The 14472-nt window shown below is 53.2% G+C and overlaps 4 protein-coding genes across 4 annotated transcripts; 3 read left to right on the plus strand and 1 right to left on the minus strand.

The window, feature by feature from the left end:
- Positions 1 to 419: 419 nt before the first annotated feature.
- HER10_EVM0010139 (phosphatidylinositol 3) lies at positions 420 to 4265 on the plus strand. The gene is made up of 5 exons (XM_035479608.1): positions 420 to 755; positions 880 to 1066; positions 1120 to 3601; positions 3652 to 3856; positions 3912 to 4265. Exons 1-5 carry the CDS (start codon positions 676 to 678, stop codon positions 3949 to 3951), a joined length of 2994 nt encoding a protein of 997 aa, XP_035336450.1. The 5' UTR covers positions 420 to 675; the 3' UTR covers positions 3952 to 4265.
- A 2347-nt stretch (positions 4266 to 6612) lies between these two features.
- Positions 6613 to 10863, minus strand: HER10_EVM0003864 (Urb2/Npa2 family protein; the record flags this gene model as incomplete). Its single annotated transcript, XM_035473527.1, has 3 exons — positions 10779 to 10863; positions 7403 to 10724; positions 6613 to 7352 (listed from the first exon to the last, which is right to left on the minus strand). Exons 1-3 carry the CDS (start codon positions 10827 to 10829, stop codon positions 6613 to 6615), a joined length of 4113 nt encoding a protein of 1370 aa, XP_035335874.1. The 5' UTR covers positions 10830 to 10863.
- A 322-nt stretch (positions 10864 to 11185) lies between these two features.
- On the plus strand, positions 11186 to 11513 carry HER10_EVM0012091 (uncharacterized protein; the record flags this gene model as incomplete). The annotated part of the gene is made up of 2 exons (XM_035481494.1): positions 11186 to 11260; positions 11319 to 11513. The coding sequence occupies 2 exons, from the start codon at positions 11186 to 11188 to the stop codon at positions 11511 to 11513; spliced, it is 270 nt and encodes an 89-aa protein (XP_035336638.1).
- Positions 11514 to 13649: 2136 nt separating this feature from the next.
- Positions 13650 to 14464, plus strand: HER10_EVM0000389 (iron-sulfur cluster assembly accessory protein; the record flags this gene model as incomplete). Its single annotated transcript, XM_035470174.1, has 2 exons — positions 13650 to 14012; positions 14090 to 14464. 2 exons carry the CDS (start codon positions 13650 to 13652, stop codon positions 14462 to 14464), a joined length of 738 nt encoding a protein of 245 aa, XP_035335557.1.
- Between the last annotated feature and the right edge of the window lie 8 nt (positions 14465 to 14472).

Raw genomic sequence — 14472 nt, forward strand, 5'->3', positions numbered from 1 at the left:
CGAGTGACACTCCCCATTTTGACCTGTCTGTCAATGAGACTCTCACCTCATAGAGTCAACATGAGAATTGAAGTCTTACCACTGGAAACTCAGAAAGAGAACTCAGGAATCGAATGCAAATAACGTCACATATGCAGATAAAACGATGATGCCCCGCAGACAGGGGTTTGGCCGTCGCCCCCATTCGTCCTAGCGCGCGACCTTGATCCTCTCGGGTCCGGCACTCTCAAGGTGCGGCTGGCCCCCCTCCTCAGAGGCTCCCGCTCTCAGCGGCAGCATGAGCCAAGGTTCATGCTCGCTGAGGTAACCGGCGACGTAGTCTAATTTGAGGCCAGAATTTTTAGGCACTAGTACTGGGAAACGGCGGGTCGTGCATGGGGCATTCCTCCCACCTTCCAAGTCATGCCCTCAGATTAGTGGACAAATCGACATCCAATTCACGGCGGAGAGGGAGCTACCTATCTGCATCGAGTAACCGGCCACCGTGTGTACCTGGGCGTCTTGTCTCCCATCTTCTTGCGTGCTGCGACTGCTCGAACAATTCTCCCAAGTCTTCTGAGCTTCCCGCCATGCGAAACCATCCCTCGACCTGCGAATCCCGTTCATGTCCATGATCAAATGAGGCACCGAGCCTCGCTGCACTTGCATCCTTCAATCCGCTCCGTGGCGTAACCAATGTCGTGGGACCTGCTCAAGCGATTCCTTGAGTCCGACGTCTTCAACTCGAACCCCTTTCTCTCGGTCTCTTACCTTTCGTGAGCGACCCTCCCCTTGCGCCCACCCGTCGCCGTCATGCGCTATGCTCTCAATTGACGCTTGTTTCGGCAATTGGCAATTGGGATGACCTCTCTGCTAACCCCTAATCTTTCCTTCCTCTAGTCGTTACGCCGACCATGTGGGCATTCACTATGTCTTGTGCAATAAGCTGCGACAATTCCCCTACGAGGATATCGAGTTCTTCCTGCCGCAGCTATGCCACCTAATAATCAGCGTCGACAACGAGTCCATGGCCTTGGAGGAGTTCCTCCTGGACTTGTGCGAAGAGTCCGTCACCGCTGCGCTTCTGGTTTGTTTCGTCTCCCCGCTGTCGCGCTGCCGTATTCGCTCACAATCTCCTAGACCTTCTGGTTATTCCAGACGTACCTACACGATCTATCGTCCAATCCGTCGTCCAAGGCCTTTCAAACATGCCGGAGGGTATACAACAAGGTGCAGCATATTGTGTTCGGCCTGCCAGATGCTGCGAGGCACGATAAGATCAAGGAGAACATCTTGCCCGTCACGGTCCTGGCGAGCTTCGTCTTGGCCAGTGTCGCGGTGCCACTAGTCCCACAGTGGGCGGGACCACTTGCCGTGGCACAGGCTAGGAAGCCTCAGCCGTCCGACGACCTCATATCCGATTCTCGAGATAGCAACCCCAAGACAGCGCAGGTGACGCGAGCCCACACGGTGACGGCTGGGAGCACGAGGTCTAGGCGTACGAAAGATGGCGGGCGGATGGTCAGCGCGCCGGATCTGGTATCCCCAGGCGTCGCGTCGTCCAACTTGCAGCATCGGTCGACGGATCCATCTCCGTCTCGGCCAGGTTCCTCTGGCTCCAAGACCCCCATCGAGGTCAAGCGTCTTCCGTCTCATCTCAACATGAAGAACGATGACGCCCGTCTCAGCTCCTCTTCGCTACCTCTCCCTGAGCTACGTTCCCCGAGGCTGGCCATAACGAGACCGGCAACACCAGTATCGGCAGGATTTCCCCCACGCCCTAACGATGCTCTTAATAGGAGACATTCCCTTCACTTCAAGAGCGGTGCCGCCGGTTCTGACTTGACAACGCTGCAAAAGACTAGATTACTGCGCCAACACTACTTTAGATGTGAGACGCAATTCCTGACCGCGCTAGAGGGTATCTCCAATAGGCTTGTCATCGTGCCGAAACCCGCTCGGCTCAGTGCTCTCCGCGCGGAGCTGGCCCTCATAGCGCAAGACCTGCCGGCGGAAGTGGACGTTCCAGTTATTTGCCCACCTACCCTGGTAGATGGATCCCCAGCAAAGAGTCGGCACCATCGAATTGTTCGTCTGAATCCAGGAGAGTCGACAGTGCTGAACAGTGCAGAGAAGGTGCCATATCTTCTCATGGTTGAGGTACTGAGAGATGACTTCACATTCGATCCGGATACGCCAGATAACAAGAGGCTTTTGGCCACTCTCTTATCCGATCCCGGTCACACCCGACGTATTTTTGACCTTTCCGATTCACCTCGCATACCTATAGCACCCAAAACACCAGAGACAATAGTTGACAGCGTGTTTGAGCCGGTTTCTGGCGACTTGGGAAGCTCTCCCCTGATCAAGCCTTACGATGACGATCCTTTCCAGAAACCCCAGGGGAAACAGGTTCCACCGTCGCAAGCCCAACGTCTTCCGAGCGCTGGCACATCTGCAATGTCGACTGTAATGTCGGAAATCACAACTCCGCGGAGCTCCAGAACATCAACCTCGAGATCGAGCAGTCCAACAGGCCCACTCCGCAAGATGACACTCTCTTCGCGGCCTAATGCTGTGGTTGATCAACCAGATTTCTCCGCGCTCGCTACCCACATGCGCACAGCTTCACAGATGTTGGCTCAGCTCGAAGCTACGAGCGGCAAGCGACCACGACATGAAGTACAGGCAATCCGAGCCAAGATTATTGCGAGCATGCAAAGCTTGGAAGAGCAGAGTTTTGATATGGACGAGCAGGGCCCGACCTTTGACACCATCATTGCCAAAGCCTCTACCGCGCAAGCGAACTCTGTTGTTGCAGCTACCGAGGCCCCTGAAGCCGAGAGCGAATCGCCCGTTGAACCGGGGCCCAATGCCGGCGCAGGATTGGCGCGAATGGAAAACGATATCAAAACTGGTGGTATTCAGAGTAAGGGTGACCGCGACGATCCTAGCGCGGCTGTCTTCGGTGAGGCATGGCAAGCTAAGAAAGAGCGCATCCGCAAGACTTCGCCGTATGGATGGATGAAGAACTGGGATTTGGTCAGTGTCATTGTCAAGACCGGAGCCGACTTGCGTCAGGAAGCTTTTGCTTGCCAGCTCATTGACGTCTGCCACAAGATTTGGGTCGACGCGAAGGTCAACGTCTGGGTCAAGCTTATGCGGATTCTCGTTACTGGCGAGTCCTCGGGTCTGATTGAGACCATCACCAATGGTGTGTCGCTGCATTCCATCAAGAGAAGTCTGACGTTGTCAATGGAGACAAGTCCTGGTCAGAAACGCCGGTTTGCTACGCTGAGAGATCACTTTGTGAAGGCGTTCGGTGCTCCGGATAGCGAGCCTTTCAAAGCGGGTGTGGACGCCTTCAAACGCTCACTGGCCGCTTATAGCATGATTTCATACATCCTGCAGTTGAAGGATAGACATAACGGTAACGTCCTGATCGACAGCGAAGGTCACATCGTCCACATCGATTTCGGTTTCATGTTGTCCAACTCGCCAGGCTCTGTTGGTTTTGAGGCGGCACCTTTCAAGCTCACTCAGGAGTATATCGAGGTGCTCGGTGGCATTGGGTCTGATGATTACGAAGACTACAAGAAGCTCTGCAAGCAAGCTTTCCAAGGTAAGTTCTGTATTGAGCTTGGGGAAATAACATGGCTAACTCAATTTCAGCTCTGCGGCGGTCTGCGGATAACATTATCGACTTGGTGGCCATGATGGGGCGTGACTCAAAGATGCCATGTTACTCGGCGGGAGTTGTCCAGGCCACACACAACCTTCGCCAACGCTTCCAGCTGCAGCTGAGTGCGGACGAAGCGGAGCAGTTTGTGGAAACTGACCTGATTGGCAAGTCCCTGGGCAGCTACTACACACGGCTGTAAGTTTGAACAGTGTCTTGTCCGCAAAAAGCTCATACTAACGTGCCTCTTCAGCTACGACACCTTCCAATATAGAACGCAAGGCATTTACTAGACGGTTGTGACGACGGAAACAAAGAAACTTCGATCAACAAGCTCTCGAAAGCATTGGGACATGAAACGTGCATCTAGGCATTTGGGCGGCGTTGCGGTTGAATAGACGACTTGAACTGAACTGAACTGAACTGGCTAGGCTGGTAATGACGCAGCCGAGGAACGATCTTCTCGGTCATTTTTTTTTTAATGAGTTGATGGGGGAGGGACAGTAGCTGTCAAAAGAGGTATAGCAGATAACTGGCCACTTGAGAGTTGAGCGCGAGATATAGGATACCGAAATATGCTGAAATAACATTATATATCCGAAAGACGAGATTGGAGCATCTGTATCAGTGACGGGTTCTCGTCGTGCCCTGGAGTGGTTTTGTGCCGCGTGACCCAACCTGTGAAGTGATGGGTACTGAGGCGAGTGCACCTTTCGTGAAATACACATTGACGAATACACCACAACCGTCCCGGCCCTACATCTATAAGGTAGAAATCTTCGAGTGGAAGGCATGAGACCGGTTTTGTGTTTCGTCATAGACACGAGTGGGAAGGTTGTCCGCGGGCGAGAGTTGAGGGCGATCATTGTGTTTTCGCATAGCTATGGATCAGCAAGGCGAAGAGGGCGGCTAAGAGGGAGCAGGGGGCGGTAAATGTTCGTAGGCGGGGTTGATTATGATAATGAATGCCCCGGCCCGGAGGAATTCCCCCTCTTGCGCCTCTGTCCTAGCCGCTGGGCGCAATGTACTCTACTGCGAATTGGATGAGGAAGTTAAAGATTCTAGAAGGCTGACGAGGTAGAGAGATGAGGAAGGCACCTCTCTGAGACCTCACGGCGCAGCTTGCTCACCCTTACTATTCCATTTAGTCCTTGTTCGCTTCTGCGGGATCATCGTTGACCTCGACGCTCTCTACACGACATCGCGGAACACAAAGAGACCACGTCTTGACTTAATGTCTAGGTCGCCTAGGCAGTTTTTTCAGATTCTGTGATAGGTCTGCGATCCCGCCCGCCGGTACCCAATACAGAGACCTTGCCTCGATCTAGAACGAGGGTACGTCGGGAACAATCGTGCTATAGACTAGCAACGCCAGATGATAGGTCCAACTCTACATCTCGTCCTTTGCCTCCATGACGGCATGCAGGTCTTCGTCGAGGCGCAATGGTTTGGAGCTCGGCATATATTCGCATAGGGGAAAGCTATGTGCCAAAGGGTCATTTATTTCCACTGAAATCAAATATCTCAGAAAGGGCATACTCTGTTTAATTCCAAAAGTCGGCGCTACTGATTAAAAGGCCTATATAAGGGGCCCGTTCTATCCATCCTACCTATCTCTTCTCTAAGCATCTGCTCCTGAAGCTTTGTGTTTTGAAAACTTAAAGTGCACGCTGATGGCAGATTGATCTGCTAATAATCATTAGTAGAACCTGAAGTACTTGAGTGGGCCGGGTCTACTACTGTATAACCTACTCTTGATATTTCAAACTCATCATTTCGCTTTTTCCTCAAGTATCTCAACCTTATTCAGAGAGGAATAAGACAGGAGGGCAAGGTCCTTGAGATTGGAGAAAAGTGCTATCGCCCCTTGAAAAAGGAACGAATGAGATTTCAAGAAGCTTGAGAAAGGTATTCAATGTGACAGCCTCCAGCACATCCAAGATACCTTGCTTCTATCAGATAACTCCTGCGCGGCGGGATTCGATCTAAGGAACAGCAATCTGTAGGCCCGTAAGTCTCCCTGAATTATACCTTCTTGAGCGGAGTCAGGGAGGGATACTGGCAGCCAGTCCTGCCATGTACCAGCAAAACCTTGATGAACCTTTGATCGATTTGATAAGATGGCTGCCGCTGACCTTGCGCTTGTCTCAGCGGCCAACGGCGGAGGGGCTTGCCAGAGGAAACACGCCAACCACGTCTCAGCTGCGATGAAAATCCGAGGTTCCTGTGTACCTATTTACCTTCACCCAAAGCCTACTGACCTGCCCGTCGTCGTGCTCAACGTAAAAATAGACGTTGTGCCATCACGCACTCGTCATGGCACCTCATCCATCAAACTTCTGTCTGGTGCGATAAACACCCCAAAGCTATTGTCCTATCCGTAACATCTCAGCAGGACTAAATCTACGCTGGAGATCCAAATAGCAACATCGAAAAGTTGAACACCATGAAAGGATACCAAAAAGTCAAAAATGAGCTGTCTGTGGCATTATGTAGGACCACCAAATTCGAACTCGCAACCTTTCGCAAGGACCCAATTATGCGTTCATCACTTTCCACCACTAGGTCATGGACACTTCAGACGCTGCTCATGCCTTCCTTTTCGAGATTTCTACCCTATAGATGTTGAGGCGGGGATGTTTGTGGTGTATTCGTAGATATGTATTCCATCTATATCACCTCCAGGCTGCACATCGCGCCTGAGGTATCATATGTTGATTCCGAGCACAGGGCTGACAGCAGCATATGCAGCCAGCCTAAGGGCCAGCAGTACAAGACCAGGGCACGATGGGAATTAAGTCAAGCTAGGGCCGAGGTCTCACCAGAGCAAGTGGTTACAGACAACACAGCCAGGTATGCTGGAACCGAAAGTATACATGGTCTTTGACCAAAAAGCTTCATTATGTCTAGGGTATCTTGCACACAGGCCTCCGCGAATCCGCGCTTCCTCCTCTTTACACACCGCTCCACTTGCCAAACTTGGTATACCTCTTGTACATCTCTCTCAAAATAGCCCTACCACTGGCATCCATGCTATCATTCAGAATCTTCCTCACCTCGAGCGGCGTGATGTCGAACACGGAGTTCATGCCGGGTTCCAACGCCTCGCGGATCTCGCGCGGCACGTCGACGTCCAGCTGCAGCTTGACGTACGCCATGAGGACGAGGTACATGTGCCGACCGGCCGACCTCTTCGCCGCGTCGGTCGCTGAGTCGAGGGCGCTGAGGTGCTGTACGCGGGAGACGGCTGCGGCGGCGGGCTCGCACACGAGGGTGACGAGACGCGTGAAATGCGCGGCGTGCTTAGCCCGTTGCTGTGTAGATGATGAGGGGTGAGCGAGGGCGCTGAGGAGGGTTTCGAGGGTGGTGACAAGGATGTGGTAGTGGCCTTCCAACCGGAGGCGGTGCTTCTTGATGATGATCTCCATTAGCTTGCAGAGCCAGTGGTACACACTCGGCGACGCGTCGAGGAGGTGGCCTCGGTTGTTGGAAACGATTGCTGCCACCGTGCTGAGTGTCGTCTCAATGTTCCACTGGGTCATGGAGTCTGACTTGACGTCGAGCAGCTGCTGCAGGACTTCGGCGGTCCTGACGAATTCGCGCACAGTTCCGGCCTGGGCCAGGTACCTGATCAGTTTGCCGTGGGCTGTGGCCAGGTCAAAGTTCTTTGACTTTTCAAGACCGACAAGAGATTCTATGATTTCGGTTAGCATCAACCAAACTTGAGGAGGGAAGGAAACCTACCAGTCATCTGAGCAACCACACGGCGGATGGCAAGGAGCTGGCCTTCGGAAGTCGAACCGGCTGCCGGAGCGGTGTCTGCCTCAACGCCTTCAAGAAGGCTATGCACATACTGAACCTTGCCATTGTAGTCAAGATCAGCAACAGCGGCATCAATGATGTCGTCCAGTGTAGATTGTCGGTTGAAGTCGGAAAGGGGATCAGGCACTGCGCTACTCGGTAGTGGTGTGGGCAGCGTGCTGCTGAAGAGCTGGCCGAAGGAGGTCGGCCGAGGCGCTGCCACCTTTGACGGGAAATGCTTGATGAGGAATGCCTGAAGCTTCCAGCCGCTGAAGTATCCATTTGTGATCGCCTGCTGGCTCACCTCTTCCAACTGAGACACCTTGATCTTGAGCCCCGCGACGGCCGGTTTTGGCAAAGCTTCGGCTGCGTCGAGTGCAATCAGGGCGCGGTTGACGATATCTCCCTTGACCTTCTGCTTTCGCGAGGCCTTGGAAAAGTCACTCAAGGTGTCTTGAATGAGACTTCCCAAGGCCGAAGCTATTTGATCGCTGTCGATGACAACAGCTTTGTCATTAGAACCAGTTTCAGGTAGCACAACGGAGAGCAGTGCCTTCAACAGAGTCATTTGCACGGAGGAGGCACCGCCATCTAGGCCCTTTAGAAGAGCGGAGATCTTGTCGAAGTACTGCGTGCGCCATTCCTGATGATCGTTCATTTGTCGCACAGTTGATGTCGCTAGTTGTGACACGAGCTGGGCCAGGCCGAGAGCCGTCCTTGAGTTGCTGTCCGCGCAGACTTTTGACAGTGAGTCCGCAATCTTTTGGAGGTCGGAGAATGACATGTTTTGGTAGAAAGTTGGCCTTGACATTAGCTTGACCAAGAATCCCAAAACCAGATGCCAGTCCGAAGGCTCCAGTTGGCCTGCCGCGTGGACTTTTGGAACCAAGATTTCCATGAGACGCTCCCTCTGTTGTCTCGTGATAGATTCGTCAGGAATCCTTGACAACTCAATCATGGCGGCCCTACTCCGCTGCTCAGCCCAGGGGGAAGACTTTGCTGAGGCCTTGCTGATGATGTCGATGGCGTGATCCACCACATCGGCTGTCAGCTTTCTTTTGCAAAGGTTGTTTTCGTTTGATGCCACGGCGTGAAGCACGTTACTCAGCTTCACCTCGCTGCCCTTGGAAGAGGTCTCCTCACTCAAGGCGCGTTGTAAGTAGTCGGGCAGACCGCCCGAAGACTTCGCAAGAAGAGCCACGAGTCTCGAAGCTGCAAGGGGAAACTCTGCGCAAAACTTGGGAACATCAGAGGTATCTGAAACTGCGAGATCTCGAGAATTGAAGAGACCCTGGAGGTCTTCCACCTTGACCTTCTTCAAGAGTCTCTCGACGAAGGTTGTAAGCAAGGAAGAAAGAGCAGTCTGGTCGCGACCATCGGGATACATTGATAGCCAGAAATTATATGCGCACTCCAGGGCCTCGCATGTATCTTCGTCGTCAAATTTAGCTTTTTGTAATGCCTTTGTGAGATCTGTCTGGACCTTATCCCAGAGAGCGGTGGCCTGGTCATAGTCTAGCCAGGAAACAGTCTTGGAGGTGATTCTCCAACGCAGCGAGCGAATGTCCGACGGTGTTTTGCTGGCCGACCCGACGTTCAACGCAATGTCGGCAAGCTTGCTTCCAACCGCATCGGCATAGTCGTCTTTGGTGACTGCAGAAGCGAGGGTGTTGAGGAAGATGAAGACTGCAGCCGGACGGAGTTCCTGCTGTTCCTCAACCCATTGCAGCAGATTGACCAACTGCTTGGTGGTCAAGGACTTCTGAATGCCTCCAATTAGCGTCGGATTGCGGTGCACTCTAGAAAACCAAACTGGCCGATCTCCGGAGCGCAGCTTTTTGTCTTCGAACTTCGAGAGTTGATTGAACCACGTCTTCAGGAATGTTGATAGATCGCGGGCATTTTCAAAGCCGGTTATCAGCGACTCCATCAGCTGCCGCATAATGCCCTCGTCGGCCTCCGCGCCGACTGCGGTAATCCTGTCGCACACTTGGTCGAAGAGTTGTGTGCCTTCTTCTGATTGCAAAAAGACATCCGCGTCACATCTCGCAACAAGCGACAAGAGACGCCAGTCAGTCTCGCTCTGATCATCAGGAAGCGCGTAAGACTCGCAGACTGACAGAAGGTCACTCCGAGCGATGCGAGATTTATTCGCGATTGCTTCGTCGAGGATTCCTCCCATCGCATGCGACTTTTCGCTAGCAGACAACTGCTTCATGGCACGCTCAGACATCTTGAAAACTTCCTGCATCCAGGCCTCCTCAGCCTTTGTTGTTGTGAGTCCTCCAACAACTCTCGGGGCTGATGACACTAGGCTGTAGAAAGTTGGAACTGAGGTCAAGGCAATGTTCTGTATCATGGCAAAACAGCGAATGACGACCTCGAGATCGGTTTTGTTGAGGTATGCCGACCTCGCCGGCAGAACAAGGTTGCGTTGGAGGAACTTCTCGAGATCGCGCGTCCATATCTTGGCCACTTGGTCATTGTTGCTCGACTGGTTCTTAGTCTTGCCCAGAATAGAGAAGGATACGCGTGAGAGGTGAGTCGCGACTTCGAGTGCATCCGTCCCCCCCTGGAGATGCAGGTCCCAGGCGGATGAGAACACCTTCACCCATGACTCTTGCGCCTCAAATGGCTCGGTATCTGACGCTTCCAGAGAGAAATCGCAAAGTGAAAGCAGGGGCGAGAGCAGCTCTACCGCCTCGGTCGCAGGCTGGGCGAAGAGTGCCTTGATGTGTTCTGCTCCCATCCTGTCGTGGGCAGACCATTGCGCCCCCGGGTCCAGTCGTTCAAGCAGGTTCTTCAATGCGCCAAAGATAGCCTCCCCCGTGCCTAGACAGCCCTCGAAAGACTGCAGCGCCTTCAGCTCAAAGACTGCGGCATTGTTCCTCTTCCTCTTCTTCGATGTAGAACCAGAGGCCTGGGCTTCGGTGCTCGGCTTCGCGACGCTCTTGAGAGTTTGTTGAAGAACCGCCATGAACTTTCGGTCGGCGAGGGACTTTGCGAGTGAAAAGAGAGGGATTCTTTGGAATGCGCAATCGAGAATGCGCCATGTCAAGGGAAATCGTCGGATTGTGTCGGCTTCGTCGTTGTTCGCTTTCATGACTTTGAGAAGCCACCGGAGGACGCTCTCCTCAGCGGCAGAGAAGGGCCCCTGGCTGGCAGATGTGAGCTGCTTCCATACTCGGTCGAGGTTTTCGCCATTGGCTCCAGGGCCCGTCTGGTCGAGAGATCGCACTGTCTTGACCAAGTCCCTGTCCGACGTCTTCAACAACGGTTAGTAGACAAGGATGGAGTTAAACCTGACTGAAGAACTTACAATGGTCTCAGAAGACCTGCTTGGGCTTGCATCAGTCATTTCCACGTCCATGATAGGCAACCAACCACGAGGGACTTCAAAAGACGTGCAGATCTTTTGAGTGCGCTCAGGTGTAAGTCGCACCGACTCCCCGCGATTTTTGGCTGGAGCTTTCCCAAAATTTCGGGATTCTGCCGCCCCACCCAAGCCAAAGAGGTCACCGACACTCACACCGAGACTTACCGCCCTCGGGTGTTCATCATCAATTTGCCGGCTCTCTCCGAAAACATCACTTGGTTCAATTCCATAGCTGAAGCTCCGACCTCGACAACACCATTGCGCATCGAGTCAATTGTGTAAGCACCGCTCCCCAGCTATTCGTTTGATCCATTGACGCTGACGACCAGCTCCTCAGGGTATCGACGACCATGTCAGACACCTCCGTTCCCCCTCCCCCGAGCGCCGTCGCGCGCCCCGTCAGTGAGGCACTTCTCAACGAGAAGGTAGCTCCCCCAAGCCGTTACCAACGTCGATAACCCGAGATCCCTGACCATATTCTAGTGGGACCACTGCCTGTCCAACCTCCTCGTCAAGTCTACCCTCGGTCTTGGCTTCGGCGTCGTCTTCTCAGTCCTCCTTTTCAAGCGCAGAGCGTGGCCCGCCTTCGTCGGCGTCGGTTTCGGAGCCGGACGCGCATACGAGGAGTGCAACTCCAGCCTGAAGCAGGCCGCCAGAGAGATCAGGAAGCAGGCATAAGATGCCACGACTGTCGAATCGATAGACGACGCGATCCGGATCGGAATACAGCTGTACAAACATACTACGCAACACGCACGTGAAGCTCGCTAGGGAGCCAACAGCCGGCGGGCCCTTGTGCGATCACCCTGAGGAGCCGGTATACTAGGTTAGGGCGGGGACGAGCGAGGGAATAGAGTCTTTTTTATTTGTCTGTCATTCTTGACTGTCCTGTCCTGCCTTGCTTTGCGTGTTACCGCCCAGCTGCTACGGATGGGTCGTTGGTCCTGAACCCCCGTTCACACCCTGCTCGTCGAAGCGCCTCGATGGTCTACGGCCACAATTTGCGGGTAAGCATTCATCGTTCGAACGAATCAACCCTTGAATGTCGGCCGTGGAGTGCTGTTCCAATTCCCGGGATGTATCGTTGGAAAGCCCTGTCGATGTGCCGTCGAACTTTCCGATCCCGCCGTTACGCTCATCAGCGGGGTCTCTCCAAGGCCTGAAGATGTGCTTTGGTGCAAGGGATGCCGTATCGTCCCTCTCGAGGAGACGCAGCTCGTTTCTCTCCTGTCCTGCCACCGAGTCGCTCCGTCGCTGGACGCCGTTGATGAAAACCTGTGTTGTGTCGTGTGAATCCCATCTCGCCCGATCGTTGCTTTCCGGGAAGCTATTGGCCTCATGTTGTGCGCGGGAGCGCCTAGTTTTGATGCCAATCAGGACAATGAAACCTAGGATACACGCGAGAACAAAGATGGCAATGGCGAGACAGAGGATTTCTAGGGGTGTAGCCTGAGGCGCGTGTGGCGGCTGTTCAGGAGAAACTGTATGGTCGATCTGCAGACCCTTGCCAGCGGCGACGTCTCTCGCTTGTTTCATGAAGCTCGACATGTCTGCCGTGCCTCCGGGATTTGGGACTTGGATTCCGCCTCGACCAAAATGGGGTCTTGCCGCTCTGTGTCGCGTTGGCTTGAAATTGTCGGCAAGGCCGAGTTTCTGAATCACGGATGACATTGAGAATGGAAGTAATCAGTAGGTATCTTTAGGTAAAGTCTAAGTTATTATTGAGAAAAGGTATTAGGGGTGGTCGTGTGGTTGAAGTCGAAGAATCATTTGGACGATGCACCGTCCACATTTCTCAAATGCATAGAAAATAGTCGGGGACCCCTTCTCCTTGGATCGAATAACTCAGACCAGAAGGTGCAACCCGCAATCAGAAGCTATGCGCAGATGTTTGTAGTAAGAAGGGGCAGAACGGAAAGGGCGGTCCTGACGTCTCTTGTGAGAATCGAGGATTGTGGTGCCAGACTTGTTCAGGATTATTGGTGCCTCTTGCCATAGCTTTGTGTCATTGACGTCTCGACTACCCGATTGCAAGTCGCCAGTAAGTGAATCGCTTGCATCGAATCCGCCAACGGATGAAATAACCTGCTACGTAAGTAGGTAGTACATGGTTAGGGCAAATATCGAGTACTGTAAGGAACAACGCAAATTGAACCCTATCAATAGAGGGCATTATATTCATTACGCAATGTAAGGCAAACTTATCACGTCAAGCTTGTTCAGCATCGAGTGATATGGCTATTCAAAGGCGCAAATTGCACAACGTGTCGAGTAAAAACAATCACTCCTTTTACAAGAACTTGGGGTCTGTCAAACGATAGAGACCTGCTTCCTGAGTTCTAATCTCAAAATCCCGGGGCCGCCCCGAAACCTCGGCGATTGTAGCTGTAGCCTCCGATGGTCTCCACAGCCCCGAGGGGCCGGCTCCGACAACAGCGATGACCGAACCGAGCTTGAACGCCACACCCAAAGGCTCATCTGCAAAGACAATTAACTGGCCAGAAGCCCTTCTTATTAACGCAACTGACGAAATCCTTCTCCGACGATATGCAATTGGTCCAAGGAGAGCAATAATGAAGCGTCACTGAAAATTATGGTCGAGGAGTTGAAATCCGTCTACTACCATTGGACAAAAACCATCAAGCCCCCCCGGGCTGACTAATGCGGCAAACAATCAACTGCCGCCACCTACCGCCCACCACCTTTTACATCATAAGCTATACCTTATTGCCGAACATTAGCATCCTCAATTTTCTCCAACTGCCGCCCCCCGTTCAACTAAACGACCTCAGCATCGCTACAAGGCAGCTCAAAATGGCCTCTCTCCGGTGTATCCATAGCCCCTCGAGCGCAAATATCTTCGTGCAGCTTGCGCGCCGTACAACATCGACGTTGAACTCCCCGGCAACGATCCTCTCGGTACTTGTCCCGAGATGGGAGTCCGGCACGACCACGGCCACCACGAGCAAGGCCGGCTTCGGCACAACCCGACAATGCTGCACCCAGAGTGTTTCTAGGAGGATGATGCCGCAGCGCTTTGCTGGGAGGACGATGCGACAGCAGACCCGCGCCTTCACGGCCTCCGCGACGAGGAGGCAGACGAAATGCGCCTGGAACCCGAAGACAGACGAGGAAGGGCAAGAGATGAAGCTCGATATCACAGATAGAGCAGGCAAGGTACGTGTAGCTTACGTGTACCCGAGCATCGAACAAGGGAGGTTCCGAAACCTAACAGCTTCTCTTTGCGTTTATAGCGTCTAGCAACTATCATGAAGAAGGACAACAACCCGAACCTAGCCCTGAGGATACAAGTCGAGAGCGGAGGCTGTCATGGCTTCCAGTATCTCATGAGCCTAGTTACCCTGCCCGAGTGCGAGAGCGCAGAGGACTGGTCCAAGGTCGTTGGGGAGGACGATACCGTGTTTCAATACCTGCCAGAAGATGCCGACCCTTCAAGCGTAACCTTTGAGGGACCAAAGGTGGTGATTGACGAGCCGTCGCTGGATTTGCTGAAGGGAAGCAAAGTGGACTTTACGATGGAGCTTATTGGGTCCCAGTTCAAGATCACGGACAACCCGTATGCGTCAAGCAGCTGTGGATGTGGAACTAGCTTCGACATCAAGATCTGAGAATGACT

Source organism: Colletotrichum scovillei (assembly GCF_011075155.1).
Source record: "Colletotrichum scovillei strain TJNH1 chromosome Unknown Contig00003, whole genome shotgun sequence".
NCBI lineage: Eukaryota > Fungi > Ascomycota > Sordariomycetes > Glomerellales > Glomerellaceae > Colletotrichum > Colletotrichum scovillei.